The 27,670-nt window shown below is 44.4% G+C and overlaps 1 protein-coding gene across 3 annotated transcripts in view; it reads left to right on the top strand.

Moving 5' to 3' along the window:
- Positions 1–27,670, top strand: part of LOC137883609 (inactive dipeptidyl peptidase 10-like) — a 183,253-nt gene that overhangs the window by 104,363 nt on the left and 51,220 nt on the right. For all 3 annotated transcript variants that reach the window (XM_068725155.1, XM_068725157.1, XM_068725156.1), the window contains 2 exons: positions 1,480–1,594; positions 5,681–5,776. In XM_068725155.1, coding sequence (XP_068581256.1) covers positions 1,480–1,594; positions 5,681–5,776 — 211 coding nt within the window. The remainder of the gene's footprint in view (positions 1–1,479; positions 1,595–5,680; positions 5,777–27,670) is intronic.

The raw sequence follows: 27,670 nt of genomic DNA, 5'->3' as shown, positions 1-27,670 counted from the left end.
CCCATCGGTCAGTATGTGTGACATCTCTAGTCTGTCGGATAGAAAAAGTGAGCTCCAATGCTTTTAAAAACCGCCAAGTATTTAGAAAAAAAGGATTTCAGAGAAAGTGTGAGACGGATGCGGAACCCAACTCTTAATTGGCAATCATTTTGTTCCGCCTCCCCTCCAGCCAATCAAGATGCAGTAGTGGGTTGGTGGTCGGTGATTTCACCGTATTTCACCGGCAGGGTTTTGTGAGTAATTGAGGGCAAGAGGAGCCGCGGTGAGGAGAAATGTATAGGGGGGGGGGGGGGGGGGGGGGCTTAATGCATCTTATCAGAGGCAGCAGATGTGGTGGAAGACCCCGTTTAAGACTCTCTAATACCAGGACTCAGAGATGGAGTTGCAGGCGAAAGCTTTCACAAACTCTCCTGGATAGAGGAGATAATATCACACTCGGTGTACTTTGTGGTCACTCAGATTGCCGGAGCCAAATCTTTCTGCAGTCGGTTTGACAGACGGAGCCCTTGAATGCAAATGGCTGCCGTATTCCTAACCTGGCAAACATAATCCGTCTTGAGGGGTCACAACAGCCTCGGTTCTGTCAGGACTGGAGACTGGAAGGCTTTTCGTTTTGTTTATTTTGCCAATAGTTTGATTGACGGACGGTTCATCCGATCAACTGCATCTGTTGATGGTGTTCTGGTGAAGGTGTTCTTCACATAGTCGCATAGTTGCGTCGCCGTGTTTCTACGGTAGCCCAGAACGGACAAACCAAACAATGGGCTCTAGAGAACCTTTTCTCATTTTTTACATAACTTTACGGCCACCATAATTCTCCAAGGGTTAGCCGAGTGTAAAACCGGGTCACCGCCAGCCGCCGTCTTGACTTCCGTTGCTCCTAAAGTTGCACCAACCAGGTCTTTGGACAGTCGGTTTGACAGACTGAGCCCTTGAATGCAAACGGTTGCTGTATTTCTAACCTACCAAACATTGAAAGTGTGACTCTTGGCCTCAGCAGGAAGTGTGTGTGTGTGTGTTCCACAGGTCAGGATGTGTGACTCAAAGGATAGGTTGGCCGAGCAGTGACAGAAACATGCAAATAGTGAGCGCTCCGCCACCGACACAGCAAGCTTCACATTTCCGGCTTACAGTGTGGCTCATGCAAAGCCCTTCATAGCAAATCCTTCACCGTGCAGAGGATCGAATTGAAAATACAAAGCCTCAATGTGACCCTTGTTAATAGGTATTGTGAGCAGCGCCGCTGTGTGCTGCAGTATGTGAACATTGGGCCGGACCTGCGTCGCCGAGCCTCCCAGTGATTCAGCTTTCACGTTCGCCTCTGAACAAATATCTCGCTTTTTACATTTCAATTGGTAAATATCAAAAACTGTTAAACTTAATGTGAAAAAGACTCATTCGTATTCACAGCCTAGACAGCCGGGGGAAGTCTTTGCCTCCGCCGCTCCACTCTCACCTCCCATCTCTCTCGTTCTGCAGGACCTGGGTGGGGGGAGTCCTCCTCAGAGGAACTGGAAAGGGATTGCCATCGCTCTGCTGGTCATCTTGGTGGTCTGCTCCCTAATCACCATGTCCGTCATCCTCCTCACACCAGGTAACACTCAGCTGTGATTGTGCCCTGCATGTCTCAGAGGTCCTGTGATTTGCTCTGGTTCAAGTGTTTTTACGTGTTTTTACATGTGTTTTTACGTGTGTTTTTTTTTTTTTTTTTTACGTGCTTCAGTGGCGCCTTCCAAGACTTTCCCGCCCTAAAAGTTCACATAACATGCGACGTTGTACCGTGTAAAAAGAACTAAAGTGCTCTTATCGAGGTTTCTTAAAAGGTGCACCGTGTAATCCCTCGCCACATGCTTCAGAGAAACAGGAGGCAGCATTTCACTAAAGCACTTTAGAAATAAAAAAGCCAACTACTAACTAACAGCAGGGCAAGAATATGCAAAATTCAATTCTGCTGAATCTCTGAGAATAATCTGTGGTTATGATCTCCATGTGTGTCGTCGGCTTAAAGTTGAGATCAGACCCGAGGTGCTGGGGTTTGCGCTGGTTGAATTCAAGCTAGCTGCTAACGGAAGGTCCGTCCGCCTCCCGTAGCTTCGGATCGCTTTCCTCTTGGCAGAAGAGGCGCTCTCTCGTCCTCGGGGCAGCTCTACTTCTTTGTCCTCTCGTGTTGGACTCAGGACGGACGCCGCAGTGACTCACTGTCGCCTCTCTAGGTGCAAGGCGGTATTACAAGACAGGACGGGCCGGGGCTAGCTGGTTAGCATGCTCATTTCAGCAGATGTCTCTGCAACCCAATAACGGCTAACACTGTAAACTCTTCACATTCTGTTCTTAATGTTAGTTAATTTCTGAGTGTTTTAAAGCAAAAATGTCTGGCCAGATGTCACACATTGCACCTTTTAATAATGCATCTAATAACTGTGCGATGCGAAAGCTGTTGTCACATAACTCTGCCGTTCACTTCAGCTCTACCAAGCGTTTTTGCTTTTCTTTAGTGTATTGTTTGGTTTTAGGGTCAAAGTCTGTTCTGTTCTTGTTAAACTTGTTCAGCTGCGACCATGGGACCAAAAACAATCAAAGCAGATTGAAGTATTTCATATTCTTGGTTGTTAAATGCGGACGGATCAACAGATTATCCTTCACCCGAAGAGAGTATGGTTCAGTGCTCATCCAAAAGTATGAGTATCAGAAGGTGACAGTAAAAGAAGAGCAGTGGATTTTCTGTCTGGTTTTATATGAGCCCACAGAGAATCACCACCTGTTCAAACACTTTAGCTTCTTTCAGCTCATTGTTCGGGTCGTATGGACTCTCGGTGTTCATCTTGGGTACAGTCGCGCTGCCGCATCAACGCTGTTTGCAGCTGTTTTGAGTGAAAAACCTTTGATATTGATATCTCACTCTACCTGACCAGAACCACACGACACAAAAGAGAGTGAACATTGGACCTACATTCGTCAGGTTGCTAGAAACACAACTCCAAATGAATGCTAATGTTGCTCTGTGTCTGTGGGACGTGTTCAGTTTTCTAACATGTCAGCCATGTTGACTTGGAAAAGCAATAATATGTCAAATGTAAGTTCTGCAACCAAATAGAAGAAACAAAGACCCACCCCTCAAAAACAACCAATGCATCTTGAAATACATATTTACATGTAGATGATGAATATTGATACAAATATGATGTGTGCACTACACTGAGGATGTTTGAACACCAGTGCCCACTGTTGTGCTCATAGACTGAATGAAATAAACTGGACGTAGTCACAGTGACATCATCCATGGGTTTGTGGACTACGGTTTTGAAGCTTCAAGTTCAGCATTTTGGCTGTTGCCATCTTGATTTCAAGCCGTCGCCATGTTGTTTTTTTGCAACTAGAAGTAACATGAGAGGATGAAGCCACTGCCTTCAAGTGTCCTAAACGAGCATTCTTTCAAATGGCCAGCAGGAGGCGACTCCTCTGGTTGCGATAGTATAATATAATAGTAAGTAAACATTGTGAACATGAGTTTATGGTCTCAATCTCTAGTTTCCAGTCTTCTTCAATACAGCATGATGTTCATTTAGTACATTAGGGTCCATTTAGAGTCAAATAGACCATAAAGCGGGGGATGTTTTAGGGGCGGGGCTACCTTGTGATTGACAGGTCGCTACCACCACCAGAGCCGTATACTTCCTATACAGTCTATGTGTACAACTTAACAACTGACTAAGACATTGTTTTAGGTGACCAAAACGTTACAATTAACTTTGACTGTGAAAGGGTTAATAAAGCCGTAAGACAACTCTCAACCTGAGGAGTCGCCCCCTGATGGCCGTTAGAAAGAATGCAAGTTCAATGCACTTCTGCGTTGGCTGCGCTTTTCAGACGCAGAGGTTGCCGCCTGGTTGCGCTCGATGTAACCCCCACCACTCAAGACTGTGTGGTGACATGTGAGACCCCCTCAGACCTTGAACCTCTCCACTTCATTCATGGAGATGTGAGGGTCCCGGGACAGAGGGTGTCGCATGTGTACAGGTTGTAAAGCCTTCTGAGGCAAAATAAAATGATTTTGAAATTTGAATTGAATATCACACAGCAGCATAATCCTTATTATTCTTTGACTACTTTAATAGCATTAATTAACTGTGTACCTGCTTTTCCAAAATGATGAAAGAAAAAGCTGAATGTTCCACAGATGAAGAACCATCACGATCCGGTGCCCACGCAGTGCTCTCTCCCCGGTGTATTCCACGGTTGGTTAGACTTTCATTGCCTCCATAAACAAACATGCTGTGTGGAGTTATCAAGGAAAGCCAATGTGGCTGACATTCAAAATGACTTGGCCCTACTGTTCCGCTCACAATCGGCAGCTGTCCTATTCAGGAGGAGCTTTCGACTGGCACGTTCTGAAGGAATAACGTTTCATAATTCAAAATGAAACATTTCCAGGGGCAACATTTGAATAACTTAAGGAATTTCTAGCCCCGTAACGTTCATATTCTGTGAAAAGAATGTTTCCCTGTGTGCATCTTTTTCATACATACCTTTATGTACATCTGGATTAAAAGGACACTCGACACATCTGTCTGCCCAACAAATGTTTACCATTTATTAAGCATGAAAACCGTGTATTGTGTGGCGTGACCGCTGTCTGCTCGATTAACAAACTGAACTGTATAAGTGACAGGAAGTCAAACCAAAAACAAAAAGAAAAAAAGAGAGTCGGGTGATGTTTCTCTGTGGGGTTTGTCACTATAAGGGATCCCTGTCACAATATTTGATGCATTGTTGCTATAGAAATATTGATTAATGGAGCTTTAAGTGCCAAGCTGGTGAGCGAGGCAACAAGGGAAATTACCCGAACGCCGAGGAGCGGAGCGCACGGGAACACTTCAGTGATTCCTGGTAGAAGTGAAGATGCACGAGTTAACAAGCAGAGGCAGCAGGTCTGAACAGAGGCGGTGGATGATGTACAGGTAAACAGGACCGAGCTGCAGTCAAGCAGGCAGGTAATGATAAAGGTTCAGGTCGTCTCCAGCGACGAAGAAACAGGATGTCGCTGTTTGACTTCATGGGGGGGGGGGGGTTTGAAGTGTAATCTCAATTCCAAATTCATTAAAACGAATACGTCACGTTAATAGTTTGAGCCAGTGTTCCGATACATCGACTGATATTAGATTTAAAATGAAAATGAATGACGAAAACAAACCTTTTTTGATTAGGATTGTTTACAATTTGGCTATTAAAAGAATGAATATAAAATATGAACTTAGTATATTTTACAGTTGGTAATGATCTCTCTAAACTACCTCAAACATGCCTTTGACATTTTGCATCCATACATACATGTATATGTTAATATCAAGCCTTTTATTAGCCCAAAAAAAAAAAATCATATTTTGGACTCTATTATTGATATTTCAAGGTAAAATATATTTAATATTTTGTCAGGATCAATGTCAAAATGTGTTTTAAAAGCTAAGTCTCTGACATACACACAGTTATGTTTCCCAGGATGCTTTCTAAGACCAGCGTTGTACGTTTTAAGGGTTGACTTTATTTTATTTGTTGGTGCCGGGAGAGCATAGAAATGATGGTGGTGGTGGAAGTGAATCCCAAGGTCAGCGAACGCCGAAGACTGATTACAATAAATAAAATGTAAGGCGACTTCATAATGAATGGCTTGTTTTTTTTGCAGCCGACAGCCAAGCTGGAAGCGACACCAAACTGGCCGTGGAGGATCTGTTCAAGCCTGAGTTCAAGGTCCATGACCCGGAGGCCAAATGGATCAATGGTGAGTAACCCACGACGCTCACTGTAACCGGCTGGAATCCAGAGCCTTCCTGTTGACGCCACGGATGGAAAGGAGTGTGTGGGGGGGGGGGCACTGGGACGGATGAAGACACACAATGTATTTTTACACATCGGTCTTTGTGCCTGGAGGAGATTTGATATGACGGCATTTGGATTTGGCTCTAATGAGCTTCATTGTCTTCTCGTTGGCAGACAAAGCTGCCGGCGGACATGTTCCATGGAGTGAAAGATCAGCGCACACACACACACACACACACACACACACACACACACACACACACACACACACACACACACACACACACACACACACACACACACACACACACGCGGCACAGTCGTTATTACGCTTGAGTTATACGACGACTTGAGTGACGGCCTGATAAACTGACTACATCGCCCGTCCCATTCTTCATATATCGCTCTTCATACAAAACACACCTTGACATGTCGTTGAGTTTTGAGTGTTCTGTGCAGAGCAAACAGCAGCAGAGGGAGGACACGTCTCCCTGCTGCCTCTCCTACTTTGCGATTGAGGCTCGCTACAACAGCAATGCCGACGGCTCACTCTTAAACAAGGCTGGCGTATTTCACCCTGGCCTTACGTTGCATGTGGTTATGCAAATTCATGACGTTGGGATTCATTTCCCCTCGCCTTATTTACATCGTATTGATTCCCTTATTTGCCAGAAGGGGATCATATGTTAAGCCTGGAAGGCTTTGGGCTGAAAATAAACCGCATCAAGTGAAGTGCAAGAGAATCTGATTATGGTTGGCTGAGGGGAGGGGGGGGGGAGAGAAGATAACGATACCTCCGAGGGAAAAGGCCGGACAGGATTGTGGCGTTCCCGCATCGCTCTCCGTCTGCCTCCTTTTCCTCAGGATCAGTGTGTTTGTTTTGGCTTTTTTTTTTTTTTTTTTCCCTCTCCGTTGCCCGTCGACTGCGTGCCTCTCCCTCCACGCCCCGCGGGCAAGGGCAAGAGGCGAGGCCTTTCCGTCCATCAATATTTCATTCCCGGGTGACATTTCTCCACTATCTTTTTCGCAGCTCCATCTCATTCCCCGAGCTGACCTCAGGCTAGACAGAGGGAGCGGCGATGTTGTGCGATGAGGCAGGCCAGAAAAGTCAGCTTTATAGGGTGGTTTGTGGATGGATGGGGCCAAAATAGACCCCAGACAAATGGGAGAAGATAACGGACAGACGGGGCCAGAGAGAGAGAGAGAGAGAGGAAAGATTGATCACGAGGATTTCGGAGCAAAAATGAGAGTCAGAGGCTTTGGAGGTTTGAGCTTGAACGTCTTTCGTCTCCGTCTCCATCAGAGACAATCTGAACGGGTATATTGTGTGATCTAATGAGTAATCAAGAAGCAAACAAGGGTGCAGTTACACAGAGACATTTTAACAAATCATACATAAGGTGAGGAAAATCAAATTATAGATTGGCTCCTAAGATCAAGTTCCTATTATTATTTCCTTGGTCCACACCGAACGAACCGACTTCTGGTACGGAAGCGACCGCAGAACGGGTGTGAATATCCGGGGACTAATTCATACCTCAGTCAAATGATAAAGTTTCAGACGGATGGGTCGCCACGGTCTGACGTCAGTCTAATGGGCTGCATCACGGCATCGACCGCTAAGTGCGCCGTTATCCATCAGGTGGATCTCAATCTCTCTGGTTAATTGCGCCACTTTTTCACAGGACGTTGTCTCTCGGAAATGCTTCACCTCTTCAACACGGTGGTGATGATGGTGATGGTGATGATGATGACTATAACCCTCCCCCAATTACCTGTAGCTTGGACTGGTTAATCAGCATCTGCTGTGACTGGACCGTGCTCCATTAAATCAATCGCACCACAGATGCCGTTACATTATGAGAAGTACTGTGTGTGTCGCACAAAATGCGCATGTTTTGCTGTCATTCTGAAGTGCGTTCGTCTACAGGGTCGCCGCGGTGTTGTCTGACATTTCTGCAGCGTGACATGAAATTCATTGTCATTCTGATGCGGGCACGGCTTTTATTGATGAAGATCTGAGCGGAGATTATACTGAGACATCTGCTTATTGTCGGGAACATGTGCAAGAAATGACATGCAGCGTCTTCTCCAGCTGCTGTGGGTGCATATCTCTGTGTGTGTGTGTGTGTGTGTGTGTGTGTGTGTGTTTTGCACACCGATGCACGTGATTGAGAAAGTGACATTTAGCCGCCGCCGCACGTGATTCAGTGAGCGTCACTCTCCAACCGGTATTGTCGCCGGCTCCCCACGCAGCCTGTCGTTGACAATCTGCTGGGAGAAGGCCGTCATAGTGGGTCCACACTGGCCCACAGACAACAGACAAGAACACACCAGGTGGCTCACTTTAGCTCTCAGAGCCAGAAACGGATCACTTCATAGACGGTTGGTGGAGTGGAGAGTAGCATTTTAAGTTTTACTACTTAGACATTTATTTCAAACGCAACGTGAAATGAAGTGAAATGAAAATGAAATGCACCCAGCTGGAGCGTTAGAGACGCGAGTGTTACATGTTAGTACGAGTGACATACCGACTCTGGGTCAGTGGCACCGGGGATTGCACACTATCAATGTAAACCCATTCACATCGTTATCACACTCTCAGGGCAACGGTGTCAAACAAACGCACGACTTTCACTCAGGTCAACGTTGACGTGATTCGTTAGTATCGTTAGTCATGTGACTCGTTGGTATTGTTATTCGCGTCAACCACTGTCTTTTCCTAGCCCTAACTAAGTAGTTTTGTTACCTAAACCTTCCTTCCTGTGAGGATTGAAGTTTATTTTAAAACTATGCATGCGATGAGTTACAAACGTCCCAAACCTGGAAGTGGAAATGAGTTGGACATACAACATTCCCCTCCAACATACCTACTGTTGAAGCCTGAAGGTGTGTTCACACTGAGCATGAATTGAATTTCAGAGGCAGTGCTTATAAAGTCCATGCAAAGGTGAGCGAATACAAAATTCCCTCGCGGACAAGCAACATATTTCAACTTGAGCTAAAGAAACGTTTTGATCCTCCTGCGGCTGCATGACTCGGCTTCATAACCGTGTGGAGCGGAGATGGAAAAAAAAATGAGAGAAACTCGGAGGAAGAAAATGGTCAGAGGTGGAGTTCTAAGGTCAGTGCTAGCATTGCTAGCTTGATACATCTAGCTGATGTACGGCTCCAGCAAACTGTAACAACACATATTCATGAATACCGTCGAGAACACAGTTCCACCCTCACAATGTCTCGCAAGGATAGAAACAATTGTCCAGACAAAACTGGACACTACGTGGAGGTATCCTCCGTTTGCTCTGGAGCAGTACGCCTGTTACATTCCTCCAGAGAGTGCAGGCAGAAGGTCATTTCAGAGCTGTATGCTTGTGAGTGCAGAAAGTCTTCTGGAAATATTGTAATATTAGAATGTGGACTTTCAACTAACTTTATATCTATCTCAAACCAGATATGAGGACTTGAAGTCGCAGAAACAGTGACTTTTCATTGTGTGTTTTTCTTCTTCATATCGCATTAATAGCTTGTTATCATAAAACTAATAGCTTACCAATGATGTCACTCATGATAATAGATAATGGAGTAATGATAAAGTACATGCTTTGAATTATTCAGATACTACTATGCAGTGATCTACATCGGACCGGATGACACGCAACATATCATAGAATTACAAAGACTTGATGACACGCAACATATAGAGTTACAAAGACTTGACTTGGACTCTAGCTCAAAGACTTGAGACTTGATGTGGACTCCAGCTCAAAGACTTGAGACTTGATGTGGACTCCAGCTCAAAGACTTGAGACTTGATGTGGACTCTAGCTCAAAGACCTGAGACTTGATGTGGACTCCAGCTCAAAGACTTGAGACTTGATGTGGACTCTAGCTCAAAGACTTGAGACTTGATAATGGACTCCAGCTCAAAGACTTGAGACTTGACGTGGACTCTAGCTCAAAGACTTGAGACTTGACTTGGACTCCAGCTCAAAGACTTGAGACTTGATGTGGACTCTAGCTCAAAGACCTGAGACTTGATGTGGACTCTAGCTCAAAGACTTGAGACTTGACTTGGACTCCAGCTCAAAGACTTGAGACTTGATAATGGACTCCAGCTCAAAGACTTGAGACTTGACGTGGACTCTAGCTCAAAGACTTGAGACTTGACTTGGAAAATGACTTGTGAGCATCTCTGTCTCAACAGACTGACTGGCCCATACATTACAAAATATTTTTTGTCCTAAATGACCAACATTGTGCATTTCAACATGTGGACAAGAGCAGCTGCCGATCAAACTCTCGATCCCAAAGTTATTGGCCAATCTGTCCACCCAGCTAACATTTGTCCACCCGTACTTTTCAATTCAATTGAAGGAGAATTTAGAATTGGTGATTTGGACTTAAGATAAATTCTGCGATTTGAAACTCATTTCCTACATTTTTTACATTTCCATATTTGTCTTTTGTTTTACTGGGTTTTGAACAGTGGTGTAATGTAAATAAGTGCATCTACTAGACCACTGTACTTACACATTCAAGGTACTACTTGTTCTTTACTCAAGTATTACATTTTCAATTTCTACTCCTCTACATCTCAGAAGCAAATATTGTACATTTTACTGCAATGCGTTAGTCAGACGGCTTCAGTTACCTTTCAGATCAGCCTGCATCCTTTCTTCCCCTTCTTGGTCACTGAAGTGTGAAGTGTTCCTTTATGTGTCCAGAAAACTCTCCAACTTCTCGAGCTGAATAAACCAGTTAAAAAGGCTGAAACGCATCATCATCAAAGATCAATACAGAGCTGTTTTTCTGAGCTGACTGTAGAGAGACAATGGTTCTCATGGGGTCGCCACAGACGACGCTACACACATGTGACGATGTCGTAGAATGTGATGCGTTGCTGTAGATTAAACAAACCAACGGTATGCAAGGGAGATCCAATCTACAGCAGTAAAACGCAACATACATGTAAGGCAGCAGTCGTATTAATCCAGAAACATCATATATAATAGTGAAACAGTATACCTCCTATGATAAAGGACTTCCATTTATTAACGCCTTCCTGGTCTTCTGAGTCAACTCAAAGTGCTTTACTAGACTTAGACTGGCAGAGGCCTCCATACGAGGTTCCACCTGCTCATCGCATTCTAATCCTTCCATTCTCACTCACTCACACACCGATGGCTCAGTCTTCAGGAGTAATTTGGGGTTCGGTGTCTTGCCCAAGGACATTTTGACACGCTGGGATCGAACTGCCGTGCTTGCAATTAGTGGACGACCCGCTCTGCCTCCCGCAGTCTCCCTCTTCTAATCAGCCAACTCCACCGCTTCGTCCCCTCTCCGAAGAAAGAAAGAAACTTGAACTGCAGCTGTCGGCGTTTCATTTTTGTCTGAGCTGCTTGGTCATTTCGAGGGCGTGCGTGCGTAGAGCGTGTACAAGTCCACAGCCGGTCCACAGAACCAGACAGGTTTTGTGTTTCTCATCCATGGCAGTTCTTTGGAGTGCATCGTAGGGAAGTCGGCAGCTCAATTCACATTCTCAGTGGCAATCCAACGGCTGGCCAAACCGGGGTTAAGGAACAGCCTCGGCCTCCCTCCACTGCAACTTGTGTTTTGCTTATTCTTTCTTCGCATCGATATTCAAACCGTCACTGTGCAGAGCGATGGACGTGTTTGACAGTAAATTCCCGCTTTCGCATTAATCTGCTGCAGAGAGAAAGTTTCACGGCGCTCACATTAAATCTCAGTGTAACATCAGGCAAGAGTCATTTTGTGTAGTCACTGGTTATTCGGAAGCCAATCACGGCCCAGTATGCAGCTAGCTAAAAATGTGATGTGTAAAATGGAGACAGCTCTAAGAATTCATTTTTTAGTTGAGTTTTGGTTGAAAATAAAAATACATAAGAGACAAATATTTAAAACAGTATTTTAATGCTTCTGAAATCTCAATTGTAAATGGTAAATGGACTGTACTTTTCTGGTCTTCTGACCACTACAAAGCGCTTTAACACCACATGTCATCATTCACCCATTCACACCCATTCACACACTGATGGCTGGGGCTACCATGCAAGGTGCCACCTGCTCAGGACTCTATTTCACCATTCATACCCATTCACACGCCGCAGGAACAGCCTGCGGGAGCAATTTTGGGGTTAAGTGTCTTGCCCAAGGACACGTGGACATGAGACTAGCCGATCCTCTGATTGAAGGACGACCCCGCTCTACCGCTGAGCCACAGTTGCCCTGTCCGTCCAGTTCACGTTGATCCTCAATGTCTACCAGATCAATTTCTCAAATATTACTGACTTTAACTTTGGTTTACTGGGTAAACCAAACTTTAACCCTTGTGCTCCTGTAGGCACAAATAAAAGACACAATGATGAAGAAACAGAAAACGATCTTGTTATTGAGGGTGTATACCTGTGCATATAAATGCCATTTTAGGACCAGGTTGAAACAAACATAGTTTTAAGATATGAGGTCAGACGACCTCCCTACTCATACTGATCACTGCTCACCTCAATAATCGGTCCGTACTACAGTGATCTCTTTAAATCCATTATTGAGCTGTCGATATTCAGCTGCACGGCCTGTCGCTTCTCTTCGTTCACTGCAGTCAAATTAGTTTAATTTTTTTTTATGACCTGAAAAGCAGGCTTGTTGCTGACGGATTGATAAATCCCTGCTGGACTGTTTGGCTGTATAATTTAACTGAGCACTGAGCAGCTCCCGGAAATAAACACATGTAATTATGAGAAAAATTAAACTAGGTGCTGCTGGAAAAGCTCTGCTACGTAAATGAAGTGTCCGAGGGAATGCAGCGCATCAGTGTGGCAGATTACATCTGTAGTAGATGGAATAAATACAGTATCTCCCTTGCACATTATCAGTCTTAATGACTCTCTCATTGAAATGTGCTCTGCATTGCTAATAATTGTAAAATTATATACAATTGAATATTTGTTTTGTACCAATCTGCAAGTGCCTTAATAAACCTGCATTCTCTCTAACAGCCATCAGGGGGCGACTCCTCTGGTTGTATAGAAGTCTATGAGAAAATGACTCACACTTAATCTCTAGTTTCAAGTCTTCTTCAATACAGCATGATGTTCATTTAGTAATTTATGGTCCATTTAGAGTCAAACAGACCATAAAGCAGGGGATGCTTTAGGGCGGGGCTACTCGCTGATTGACAGGTTGCTACCTCGGTGACGTCCGGTCTGGGAGTGGTTCGCGTTTTCAGTACATGAAGGACAATTGTTGCTCTCCTAAAAATGTCTTATTCAGGGTTCTATTGTACCTACCCTGGTGTCACTTCTGGTTGCAAAAAAACAAGATGGCGACGGCCAAAATGCAGAACTCAAGGCTTCAAAACGTAGTCCACAAGCCAATGGTTGACCTCATGGTGATCAGTCCAGTTCTTATAAAGAGTCTAGTTTTTTTTTTCTGTTGGCTAACCATGGGTACTTGCTTATTCTCCCCCTACTGCCGTATCCACTCACATGTATGAATTTCTTATCTATCCGACAATACCTCGGAACAATTCAAGACGCATTCGCATGTCAAGCTGAGCCACGGCTCTCCGATTACGTGATGGCTTTACAAGCTATGTTATTACCAGGTGAAGTGTGAGAGTGGATAATGATGCTTGGAGGTGTATATGCAGTAATGGGAGGTGACACCTGCTGAAGGAGACTCGTATCTTCGGTCAAGTGCCTCGTGTCCTTGACGATGATGAATGCTTTCCTGCTCTGGCCTAATTAATGACATAAGCCCACTAATGCTGGTTCAGCTAATGAAAAATACCGATTTTTATCCAACAAATCATCTGCCTCACTCCCCCACTCAGTGCACCATCTTCATATTCTATGTCATCTCTCAACACACCTCTACAAAGACTGTGCCATGGAAACTGTTTTAATATTTGATATGTGTGTGTATATCAACCATTATTCTATTCTATAAGTTTTCTTTCATTTTTGAGGGAGTATGGGACTTTGATCATATCAATAAGAGTTAAAGAAGGCCGTAGGTTTGGTTCCAGAAGTTAGGACCAGTTGTTGGCTTTGGGCTTCAGCAAATTGTGATGGAAAGTCACCACCCTTCTCTGAAATGTTAAACTAATTTAGAAAACAATTGACATATCAATTCATAATAAATACTATGTGAATGGCAGCCCTAAAACCTGTGGAACATGAATCCCAACCAGCCCCACCAGTCACAGGCGAGGGCAGCCTTTATTTGGCCTGACAGGCAAAACCCAGGGCACACAGACCAACAGAAACTGTACGGTCCAAAAAGCTTTTACAGTGAACACATGGTGATAACCAACTTGATCTTTTAGACATACCTAGAATACCCTCAGTCTGTCTGCAGTGCATTAAATTACGTTTCATGCACGTCATTCTTTAAATTACGTGTCTCTACCACGGATACATTTTATCATAAGATAAGATTTAGGTAAAACTTCAGCTCAAGGTTTGAGTGTAAAGAACTCCATTTGTTACGGAGCTCAGGTAACCTTTTGAAGGTAATGTCTCGTTGTTTCACATGGGACGGGGACACTGGTCTCCTGGGTGAAAGTCCCGTGTTTGACCGATCCCAAACGCCTCCCTACATGGACTTTAAAACACATTTCTGTTGAATCTGGGAATCCACATGTCCGCTACAATAAAATGATCCTTTGGCATTATTGCCATGGTGCCGGCACTGTTATCGTGTCGAGGTCACTTCATGTATTTCTGTGAGATAAGGCTGTAATAACTGAAGGCAATGTCGATACATATATCAACATTTTCATCACGTTGTTATTAGGATGGTGGCAGCCGGACAGTAGCATCTTACAGGGTATGTCCAACGAACACTATATGAAACTCTATTGGGTGCCAAACATATTATTTTGAGGGCATTGTGGGGGAGACGTGTGTTCTCAACCCTTAGTGGAGAGCACACCCTTGAACCTGCCGGTGCAGGTCTGCCGCTGCAGCGCAGGAAATGAGAGCCGTCCTCTCTGAAGCTCATCTGTATCGCAACGAGAGACGCAGCATATGACACCGCCGTGATCTTTGCCACCGACGTTCCCCTCGGGTGAGCCCCTTACCTTGGCACTGACACGTCCCATTTGTCTCGCTGCGGGGCAGCGTTCGGTGAGTCATCGGTTCCCTTCCGCACCTTTTTTATTCTGAATCAAGGATTTGGCGTGCGGCGTGAGGCTCTCGGGCTGGACCGCAGCAATGAACGGGCCGTGACCCGAGTTGCGGTTCGGTGGGGTGTGGATGCGCCGACGCACTCCGACTGAAGCTGTGTGCTGGTGGGCGTCTCACGGGTGTGTGAACAGGTCGTGAACGCGTGGAGCTACAAAGCAAACTAATCTCCTTCTGTCGGTATGTTCGGCTTGAGGACCACTTGGCTGGTTTATGGCTGGGGATCCCAGGACGTGCAATTTTGAACATGCTCCATTGGAGGATACCATTGGAGGATCGCGTCACTAGAAAACTGTTGTTTTATACAACATATGAATTCCCTGCCACCACCTCGTAACGCCTCATCGTTGTTAAGAGGTTGTGGGTGTTTCATGTATCTGTGCGGGATCACGGTCTGTGCCAGATCGGGGTCTGGTTTTTAAACGGACTTGTTTTCTTCACCGGGTGACCGATCGCTCCGCCGTTCAGCTCGGTCGGTCTTCTCGTGTCGAGCAATCAACCCACCTTGATTTTCTTTCATTTTCCCTAATTGGCTACATAATTACGTCAATTAATCTCTATTCCCCTGCCACTCAGCGCGGCGTTGGTTTGAAGGAAAAGATCAGCCGCGTCGCTGTCAGCTGCCAACGATCAGCGGAGTGGTTAGCTACATATGGATCGCTAGCAAGCAAAAGGGGGGGGGTCTTGGGAAAAAAAAAAAAAAAAACAAATTGCATTCTTTTTTAGACTGCTTTTCCACTTGCATGCCTTTGCACCATCATTTTCAGGGGTTAATTAGGAATTTCCTGCTCTGGTGCCTTCCATTAATTAACATTAGAGACTTCCCAAGCTGTGCTGGGAACTGCCGCTAAAGCATCAGTGCAGGGAAGACTCTGTGTGTGTGTGTGTGTGTGTGTGTGTGTGTGTGTGTGTGTGTGTGTGTGTGTGTGTGCGTGTGTGCGTGTGTGTGTGTTGGTCTTTGCTGGCATTCAGATGCGTTTTAGCACGTACGCAGGACTGTCAGAGCGTGAAGGTTGTTAATGGCCGCATGCTACCGCTCGGCAGCTCCTGAGCTGAAAGCAGCCGGACAGCTGTGAGTACACAGACGGAAAAACGCGTGAATGTACCTCCTCTTGTCTGGTTGTCCTCTTCTGGACAAAATATTCTGGTTGGGGGAGGGGGGGGGGGGGGAAGCGTCCTCATTTGTTGATAGGCCCTCCATTAAGCCTTCCGTTTCTCACACTTTTCTCCATCTTCCATTAAGCTGCCGTTAGCGCGCCCTGTTTGTGAGGCTCCTGACGCGTCCATTAGCATCGGTCAGAGCAGTGAGGGACGCTGATTAAAAGGGACGGCTTGTTCTTCCCGTGGTCTCGCTCATCGTGTGGGATTTTGTAACAGAAACTGTGCCGATGGTCCGTCTGAGAAGGCAAAAGCTCACCCGTACTATTGTTCATGGGCTCAATCAAATAATGTAATACATGGTCGCCTTTCCACAGGAGGAGCATTTCATATTTATTGGACATTTTCCTCTATTAGCGCCTTTGGATGATTTCCAAAAAGCACACAAACAGCCAATGATAAAACAGTGATGAATCTAAGGCAACTCAAATATACAATGTGTTCGTTGCAATTTTTTAAATCAACAAAATGTTGTTAAGATATGATAATAGCACAATTAAAATCGAATTCATACTGTTTGAAGTTATTTTGGCAACACAGAAACAATGGCAATGGAAAGTCAATTGGGACAAATGAAGCGCTCAGAGCTAGTGACGCAGTACAAACAGTGAGAAAGACTAGTTATGCTAGGTGGAACTAGCTTTCTAACTAGCAGCAGGTAGCTAGCCCAACCACATCTACTGGTGTCCAAAACAGGAAGTCATAGTGGTATAGTTGCAAGGCCCGCCTCTTGCTTGATTTGATTGACTGCCTGGGCCAAGTGTAACATGTGAGAATATCTTGTAAACACATTCATTTTTTTACATTTCATTATGTATTTCTTAGGCTTTATAAAACTCTGTAAATGTTCATAATCATGAAAACATAACGAGGTTAATAAAGTATTATAAGTGGTGGACATAATGCATTATATATTCCATCTTTCATAAAGCTTTATACCTCCATACTAGAGTGACACAGTGTGTGAAAGAAGAACGTGAAGCCTGTGTTAGATCATAACTACCATAACCGCTCTAACGATCACATTATACATTTTGAAAGTTTCTGAAATGGAATCATGTCTTATAGTCTCATATATTAGATAGCAGCTTCTTCAAACCCCAGTTTGGAGCTTAGACAAGTATCAGTGGGAGGCCAGTAGTGCAGACACTCCACAGGGAGAGGATATGATGAGAGAGAAGATGATTTCCAGGGAAGGTATTCCCCCGTTCTTTTGACCAACAGCAGTTCATTACTGGAAGAAGTGATAACCGCTAACAAGCTGCCAGTCAGCGAGAGAAGAAAATATAAGAAAACTATACCAAGGGATGGCCTGTGAGGTCAGGCATGAACACAGCCATTATAGTGCATCCTCTCAGCCTCATCATCTGCATCATGAGATATCATAAACCAACAAAAAAAAAAGTGGACAAATAGCTTCCAAAATAGAAAATCATAACGGTGCTGTCAGGTAGACGTAGTGTCGCAATGCATGGAAGAAAAGAGGGAGCGTAAAACACCGGCGCAATAAAAAAAAGGGTCTCTGGAGAGAGATCTTCTTGTCCTCCGTGTGTGTGTGTGTGTGTGTGTGTGAGAGAGAGGGAGAGCATGACGGCTGAAAAAGTAGTTCTCCTCCACTGATTTCTGTCTAAGAGAAAAGGTGGCATCAGTGTCAGTCAGCGACGCCGATCCGAACGTCTCCCTTTTTAAAATATGTCGTTTTCTGTCCGCTGTTGATCCATAGTGATGGACAGCCGATAGGAAACGGGTAACTAAAGGCCTCAACGCTACATTTCTCTATCAAATATTTGATGCAAATATTACGCAGCAATGTCGTTGCACGGGGTGGATATTTTCGGAGCTTTTGCGACGCGAATGAAGGCAACGAACAATCGCTCTACGGCGTGCAACGACACTACTCTGCAGTCCGAAACAAGACAGCAGACTTTATTACTCCGCAGACCGGATCCTCCTGTTCCTTCTTGTCACAATAAAAGCTACTGACCCATATACACTGCGGGACTGTTAACCAGAGGGAGCTGATCTTCACTGTGCTGAAAGGAACGTCACGACCACAGCTTCCAGTAGCTGAGGCTATACAACAGTTTCAATCAGCCGGCAACAATCTATTCAAACCCTCTATTGGAAAAAGTACTGCAGCTGTCCCAGATGTGCATCGCTGCCGGTGTGGATAGTATTGATGCGAATGATGTCCTGTGTTGTATATTTTTCACGCCCCCGCGAAGTGGAAAGGCACGTTTAAAAACGTCTGCACTTTTTACAGACAGTAGACGGACCAACAAGAGCTGAACAACCATATAACAGGGCTATTCATGAGTTAAAGACTAACCTGTGGGACATTACCTCATTTATATTTAAACAATGCTCAAATCAAATTGTCGGCATTATCTGGCCTTTGTTAAATCTGACAAGTGTTCTTCAATTCAAACTCAATTTAAACTAAGCATATAGCAAAGCTATGCTATTGGTGTGAGCGTTTTCAGGTGAATGTAGACCCTAATGAAGAAAACATCACATCATTATTCACGTGTTACCTCTTCCTGTTTACAAACCTATATTTGGTTTGTTTTAGCATCACGACGGGAGCAAAGGAGGAGGTGACTGGAGTATAACCGGAGTGAAAGGCTGCGTGGGGAGGAGGTCAGGTTTTGACTGATACGTCAAACACTTTTACCCAGGAGACCGCTGTTCATGTCCCGTGTGAAACCCCAAACTATGAACTTTTCCTTAACCCAACCAAGGGTTTAAAACTCCGACCATTTCACATCGCACATCTGGCGTTGCTACTCCCCAACGGTTATATTCATGTCGTTTTCTGGAGTCATTTGACAACAACCTATTCTGTCGTTTAGGAATAAGGAAGTTCGGCTTTTATCAGGAGGTACTGGTTTTGCCTGTAGCCTAATGGAAGATCACATCATACCTGACCTCTCTGCGTTTGGTCTCGGTAGGCCGGTACTATCTCTGCCCAGGTTTGGAAGACGAATGCCTTCCAAACGAGAATAGAAGAAAGAGACTTCCCTTTCAAACCTGTGTTGCCACAAGAGACAACAGGTAAATGATAACAGGTCCAACAGAGTCTGTGGCTCTGCTAGCTGCTGGGACCCACCAGCTGTTGATGTCGGGTGAGATTCTCTCATCGCCTAACATCACGCTTGATTGGGAAAAGAAAGAAAGAAAGAAAGACGCCACATAGTGATCAGAAATAGTGTAGAAGTGAGGCAGTATGATGTAATAATAATGATAATGACAGGTATCTTATACTAAGAGATAAATGAACACTTGAACACTGGATTAGAACGCGGTGATTGTAATTTTATATTATTCCAGTGTCTTTATATATGACAAAATGTTGTCATGTTTTTGTTTGAGTCTTGTGTATTGGAGAATAATATAATTATTTATTGTCCTAGTAATAGAACATTTCTGGACGAGTATTTCCTCTTGGAAATCTTTTCATCAATTATGTTGATTTCTCTCTTCTTTGATGTTCTTAAATCTTCATATGTTGATCTTATACATGTCTTGTATTTATATTACAGGCCCATGTTGTCTCATTAGACCTCTGCTCCTGTTGGAGGTGGTGGTGGACTGACGTGAGGCCACCGTGCTGCATGTCCACTCAGCTAGGACCATCAGAGTAACCTGTCAGGCCGTGTGGACACAGTTCTGACCCGAATGCACCAGACGCTGCCGTGATAATAAGAGAAGGCGTGTCTGCCCCGATGACGAGCCCTTGTAGTTGTTGAAGGCCGCTCGGTGGGATTCTATCAAAGGAGGCTATTGATTGGCTCGCGCCTGCCTGCGGAGGGCAGACGGTGATATATTGGAAGAAGAAGAAGAAGAGCTGGCAGATCTCAGCAGAGGGTTAAAAACATACATTTTATATGAGGAAAAAGAGTATTTCTGAGCAGCTCGGCAGCTATATGGCCACATAGCTCTCTGTGAATATTTATGGTACTGTACACACCGGGTCCATACGGTTCTAAAACGAGTCATTTTAAAGGTTGAATGGCGGGACTTTAAATCCCTCCGATTTTCTCAAAAGGCTGTTTTCTTTCATCCAAAGTGAAGCGGCGGCGTCCCTCCAGTCGTGCTGTCTGGTAGGCTAGTTGAGGCTACGGCTGAAAGCTTCTCATAGCGTTTGGTTCTTTTTAGGTTGGAGACACATACTGAGGTTTCTTTTTCCTCTTTATTCTGAATCCCATCCAAAAAAAGAAAGAAGCAGAATGAGGCTTTAAAAATTGCAGGTGCATCACAAATGAAAGTGAAATACAGTTTGCATCCAAATGATTGTGACGGGAATAAATTACACTCGGATGAATAAAACCGTCTGAAAAAAACACACGTAGTGTTTTCCTGTCCGGGAACATTTGTGTCTGCTGAATAGACGATGAAGATCCAGGTGAAACGGAACACAGTGAGCGGTGTTTGGTGAGGAAGACGCTCCACAACTAAATAGAAATTCATCCAGTTATTAATGTAGAAATGTACACTCATACACGACAGAGCCAGTACCACTAATGGCTCTGACGTGTTGCAGAGCACCAGACTCCCTTCAGAAAACCTCTGATTTTAACGCAGCGGGGGTCTGACCAATCTTCCCCGGATCAGTCCTGGTTCTGGTTCTCCCGCGCCTCGCTACCCTCCAGCGGGCCCAGCTATCATAGACTGTAACGTTACATAAGAAGCAGATGTAGTCGTCGTGACGTCAATTGAAACTTGATAAAGAGTTTCTTTTAGTATTAAGGAAAAAAAAAATGTCATCAGTAAATAATACAAAAATGAACGTAACGACATCGTTTATAGTCTTTTAAACCAAAAAATACTTAAAACTCTTATATTTCATCTTAGAAAAAAACTATTTGAAGACTTTAGAAATATTTGATGGACACTGATATTTCACAGACTACACATAATAAACAAGTACACAGATCAATATTCTCTCTTGCAGCCTTTAATATTGTGCAGTGTGGGACATAAGAAAAGAGTTATTTCATGATATTTTGACATGCTTTGGCCGTTCGGCGCCTTGAGCTGCATCGTTCTTTGCAGTTTATTGAAACGTTCATGACATTCACACAGCTGCTGTTACCGTTCCTATTAGTAATAAAAGCACAGCACTCGGTGAGTCACCTGTTGAGGTCTCGAGACGTGCTTTGCTAAAAAAAAAAACAACTGTTTGGATAGAAGCACGAGCCGTCACATGCTCAGGCAGGTTGTAAACAGACCCGTGTAGCTTCAGGCTATAGTAAACCCCCGTTGGCTTGTTTACGACCCGTCTGATCAGCCGATTGAATTTCTCCCCCCCCACCCCCCTTCGGACTCCGTTTGCGGGGAAGTCTCTGCGTTCCCAGACCTCAGCAATTAACTCCGTGAGTCCAAAGAAATGACGTCCAGAGCTCCGTAAACAAGAGCCGAGTCGAAGCGGCGCAGAGAGAGAGAGAGAGAGAGAGAGAGAGAGAGAGAGAGAGAGAGAGAGAGATCCTTTAAAGCTCGATGAGCTGTCAGAATAAAGCTCAGAGCTGCAGGTGCTGTTCTGTCGCTGACATTCTGTGTCTGCTGTGGACCCGCTCTCTCATTCTGAGGCTGACAACCCGAGGTGGGAATAGTCCATAATGGCCGTCATCACAATGACAACAGCTCTTAAACCTCTCAACCCACACTCGCTTTTACACAAACTCGAGTTGTCTGTAAATGTGCTTTTTTTTTATTTTTTATTTTTTATTTTTTTTTCTTCCTGCCTGACTATTAATGTAACCTTTTGAGCTGTCGCTTTTGATAGAGAGGAATATGTTCGCAAAAGGCAACCTTCAGCTGCGTTTCTGCTGGATTCGTGTTTTTTTTTTTTTTTTTTGCCGTCAAGGACATAAACATGAAAAGTTATTATTTTGTTACTCGTGTTGATCTTCCTGAGGGAGAAGCCAACGCCTGCTCATTTAGCATATGATCTCCCTTTATCAAAATAATGCACTCACACACACACACACACACACACACACACACTCACACACACTCCTAATGTTGCGCACGTAAAGCTAGACTATGGTGTGGTAAAAAGTTTAGACTCCCAACCATTTCCGTCCCGGTTGGGGTTTGGCGTCACTCATGGCGTCATCTGCAAGTGCACTTCAATACCGCGGCAAACAGTCGTTAAGTAAACGCACACTTCCGTCTGCGCCGTGATGACGGTCGCTGAGAAGACAGAAAATAGTTCCTCCATGAAATTGCCCACAACAAGGTCTGTGGAGAAGACGGATATCTCTCTTCAGGCGATATCTCCAAAACTGGGCAACTCACACCAAAACAATGTAGTTTGATAAATAGCACTACAAGTAAGTAGAAGAATGTCTCTTTGATTTTGGGGTGAACTGTCCCTTTAAGTAGCAACAACTATAATCCTTAACCTTGAAAGAAGACCATCATCGTCATCATTCATTGAACATAAATGGGGGGGAGGGGGGTCAAAGTGAGCCAATATCATGTCATCCTCAGAGACTGAAGAGCGATGCGACATCCACTGTTCATACAGCGTCACGCATGCTCTGTGAAATCTGTGTGTTTGTTGACTCAACTCAGTCACAGTAAAATGAATACAAGGCAGAAGAACTTTAACACCCAATTAAGGTTTCATATTCATTTTGTGAAACCGTAATGGATTGATTATCCAGCTCGGGCAATTTTTTTTTCTCAAATCTGCAGAAGTTCACTCTAAAATGAACAGCTTATGCTTTTTTTTGTCCGAAGGGGAAAAAAGGATTGAAATGCGCAGCAAGCAGGATGTCCTTAACATTATTGCTGTGATTTCGAATAACACTTGAAAAACAAGCAATGCCCTGAAACATGTCATTGGACAGGACAGAGTACCACTTAGCGCGGCTGAAGCAGTTGTGTCTGCTTGCGGTGAGATCCTAGTCGAAATCCACTTTGCACACAAGTCTCGGTGCTGCTGTCCCCCCCCCGTCCCCCGTCCCCCGTCCCCCAGGGTCATAAGGGCCAATGCATTATGGAGTGACATTCATATCCCATCTATAACCTGCAGCAGCCTGCCATAGGGCTGTGACATTTCACTTCATTAAGTCCTCGGTTCATTTGATGTTCTGGTCTCGGATACAGGGACCGGTGCGACAGGACGACACCGGACCATGAATTAAACATGGTGGGTTTAAATATAGACTTTTTGGGACAAAAGAGGCAGTACAGTTTCTCTCACCCCCCCCCCCCCCCCCCCCAAACCATGTCACATCTGCTGACATCATCGTCGCCTGACTGACGGCCCGATGGCGACGCATTTAAAAAAAAAAAAAAAAAAGGTGTTCTCTTCGCTTACTGGCAACAAATCCCACGGAAAAAACACAACAAATCCGATAATATATCGATGCAACTAACACCTGCTGTGTGATGTGTGTACCTGCTGCTGTATCTCCATTGTGTCTCCAAAAAAAACCCCCACATCAGTGAGTCACGCCGTTGCACCGGCTGACGTGTTCCTTCATAGCCATGAGCGTTCATACTGCAGCTCATTGTGACTGGATCCCACACACACTGCTGCAAATACCACTGCACCCAACATGTGTGAATCCACAGCTGAAAATAGTCCCCAACAAATGCACACATTACTCCTGATGTAAACTAAAGAGCCCAGCTGTATTAGGGTCATGTATTATTTAAAAAAAAACAACAACTAATGATACTATATATTTGTAAGCAGTATTTAAAGGAGTGGGGGTGATACTGAGTGCAACAGTCAGAATGACATATTATTGGTTTTGGTCTCTTCATGGGATTTGTTAACAATAACTTATAATAAATGATATCATAGCATCAGCCTTATTCTTTATTCTGGTAATAACTGACTTTTTTGGCCACTCACCAGAAATACAACAAGCTTTAAAGACAATACTATCACCTTATAAACAGTTGCCTCTTTAAACCTTTCCTTCACCATTCATTCATTCATTCATTCATTCATTCATTCATTGTGAGTTGTGTTTCCTGCTCTGTTTTGGTCTCCACCAGCCACTGAGAAAGCTCCTCTATGTTCTCAAACCACATGCTAATCCGTGTCGGTGGGCAGTTTGCTCGCTGAGCAGCGTACAGCGGGAGTCTGTCTGCGCTTGTTTGTTAGTATCGGCATCCTGCTGCGAATGGAAACAAGAAGATTGCCGAGACCGAGCCCACAATAAGGTGTCTGACTGTCGGAGCGAAACAAAAGAGCCGAGAGACACTAATGCACTCTGTGAGGGTCGGTTAATGATCCTCTGTGAGTTCCTCGCTTTGAGCGAGCCCTTTCAAAATGTCCATTTTTAATACGGAAATATAGATTAGTGCGGCGATAACAATGTGAGTTATGAGACTTTTTTTTTTTTTCTTCAAATAGGCGTTGAAATGGGGGATTGAGCGTTGAGTATAGCAGCACCTTAAACAGCTGACTTATCTCAGCACGGTGACACCAAGTGTAGCGTTAGCATTTAGCAGCAACAGCTTGAGTCTTCAGTCCTCCGGTGGTAACTACAGGGTTAACTTGGACCGCAAAATAATATGCGTCCTCTATTACTAATGAAATGACTGGGGGACTCCTGGCCTTTGATTAACACATTCAATAACGGGCACCGTGTCAGCGACACTTGCTTAGCAGTACAAATGACATGTGGATGGTATCGGGCCTGCGCGTCTAGCGGTCGAAGAAGATTAATGAATAAGAGGAATCAATGCACAGCAGTTACTCAGTTCCGTCACTCAGGAAGCTTTAAAACACATTCTGAAGCCCCTTCCCCACTGGAAATACCCCCCCCCCCAACCTATCAGCCACTAACGTCAGAGATCTGTGTTCAGTTTACTGGGACTCATGACGTCAGTAGAAAACGTGACACCTGGGTGGACACGCTCAATTCCTCCACTTTTCCAGCGTTTTCTTTGCCATCTCGGTCACAGATTCTGTCCAGGAAAAACAAAACAGGAACTAGCAATGGGAAAGGAGACTCGATCACCTTTTTTTACCAGGGTTTTTTCTGGCTTTCAAAAAAAAAAAAAACCCCTGCATTTTCACCATTTTGGGTGGAAAAAGGGGGTCCAAGCCATTATTTACCGTACGGCTCGTCTCAGAAACCTTTAAGCGCCTCTCAGCCAATTACGCAAATAAAAGGTAGCGCTCGCTACAAGATACAGCGGCTCCCAATTAAAGGGAGTCTGTGAAGCGTGCCGGTGCCACCTGTCCATCTCCAGGAAGCGGTTGTTGCATTCCTTAGGTACAATTTTAGTAGAAAAACCCCCCCCCACACACATAACCAGCGCTCATACCGCCTGCAGTCATCCACTTTTTGCAGAACCTTGTTTTGCCCCCCCCCCCCCCCCCCCCCACAATGCACTGAAATAGAAGAGTAGCTGCAGAGCCATGCGCAGGGAAAGACTTGTGAGGTTACACACAGTAGAGCCTTTCTCATTCCTAGTACGGCTCAGTGAGAATTATTTTGATCTCAAGAAGGATGGCTGGGTTTCACCACAATGAAAGAAATACCACATGTTGACACGATGTGAACAAAAAACACAGTAGAGAGTAGAGCTGGTTCTGCATTAGTTGGTAGCAGAGGATGCGTACTAAACGTTGCGTAGTGTTGAATGAGTTTCTACAACGTCGGCATGAAGTGAACCCTCGCAGGTTTTCCGGGGTGATAGACTCGTGGACATATTTCTCATTGTGTCCCTGCATTGGCGCTGGTAGAATAATGGTTTGCATTGTGTTCTCCAACGGTTTCCCAGTTCACACCATTCCAACGTCACTCCGTTGGTGGTGGAAGCTTCCGGACGTGTCTTTGTGGAGACGACGGCTGCACATTTGAATCATCTGGTGAGAATGCGGCGATCCAATTGGATTCCAGTTACACTGTGGCTCGTGAAGCGACGACTGGAGCCTAACCTCTTTGGTTTGGTTAAAACCAACACTGGTGCAGTTTGTGAAAGCTGTCAAGTGAACTCTGGTAGGAACCAAACAAACATGCGGTTCAGATCAGATCACAGTTTTTAGTCCCGTATCGGATCAGCACAATACAGATAGTTTTTGTTGTTTTGCTGGAAAACAACGCGTCACACTTATTTTTACCACTGTCCAAAGAAATAATTGTAACCGCCCACATTTGATCATTTTACTTTATTATAGTCACGTATAGTTATTTGCATACAAACTCACAATTCAAATGATTAGTAAATACAAAATTATATTTTTATTGATTCAAAAATGCTTGGCATTTGTATTGATGTATTATAAGCAGCTTAATGTCAAAACATCCAGATTAAACAACTGGATTTATTGAAGTTTCTTGCCAAAAACTACATTTTACATGATATCATTATATTATATATACATTATACATTCTTATAATTTACCTTCGCCAAAAAATAATTTGAACTGAACAGAGCTTGAACGCATTATAATGGAACTGAACGGAACCTCCGTACAATAGCACTCAGCTGTTCACAATATAACATCAAGGACTAGAAAGCATTAATGCTGATGTCCCAATAGTATATTTTTACTAAATATTGTCCGATAACGATCGACAGTTAAACTTTATTTCACACTAAGACAATCCTAGTGTGAAATAAAGTCATTTATCCGCTTTCTCCCCTACTTCTGCTGAATGTGTTTGTGCAGCCTCTTATGTTGATTCAACTTTGAAATATTTTGTGTGACTCGCTACATAAAAGTGTAGTTTTAAATGTCATTACACTGAAATACTTTGTTATATTTATGTATATTTAGCACAAATCGTTTTGTTTTTTTTTCTTCCCGTACACATGATGTAACTGCATATGTAGAGTTCCAGTGAGGTGACCTAGTGATGAAGGACCTTGAGGTAATGGAAATGTCCCCGTTGGAGCCACAGGGGAAAGTGCAGGTTGGAGGCAGAACTGCTGACTATCACGGAACACTGCAGCATCCAGGTGCAGGCCCCTTTGAAGAGGACTCTGCTGCTTCCCTGAGGTGGAACAGCTCCATTATCCTCAAGAGGAGCGTGTGTCCTGTTCACCTGCTTTTGTTGCTGACAATAGTTTTAGAGGATGGTGACAATGAGGAAGAGGAGAACAATGTGATCGGGAGGACATGCAAAAGCGCAAGGAGAGCTGACGATAGGGGGGGGATTCTCTCTTTCTCACGCACAATCATTTCATATTTCATATTTCATAAGCCTATACCCACAGCGGCAGGGTGACCGTTGCTAAATGGAAAGCGATTCCCACCCTGCGTCGTGTCCACTGGTGTCACCAATGTGTTTGGACCGGAGCGCTCGGCGCACAGGAGAGGAGGCCCTTGAAACCAGCGGTCCGCCTTCTTTGCACGCACCCATAAATAAATGAAGCGTGTCATCATTAGCGGCGCTGGCTGGAGGAATTAAAACGAGCCGAGATGAAATGTATTCGCATAGTAGCCATGATGGACAAGGCTAATGAATCCCTGCGTACGAACCAACGCAGGGCAAGAGCGGCGTCGTAAT

Source organism: Cebidichthys violaceus, unplaced genomic scaffold, assembly GCF_023349555.1.
Source record: "Cebidichthys violaceus isolate CVI_PGR_0920_01 unplaced genomic scaffold, fCebVio1.0.p SCAF_34, whole genome shotgun sequence".
In the NCBI taxonomy this organism is placed as follows: domain Eukaryota; kingdom Metazoa; phylum Chordata; class Actinopteri; order Perciformes; family Stichaeidae; genus Cebidichthys; species Cebidichthys violaceus.
This window is presented reverse-complemented; position numbering and strand designations above follow the sequence as displayed.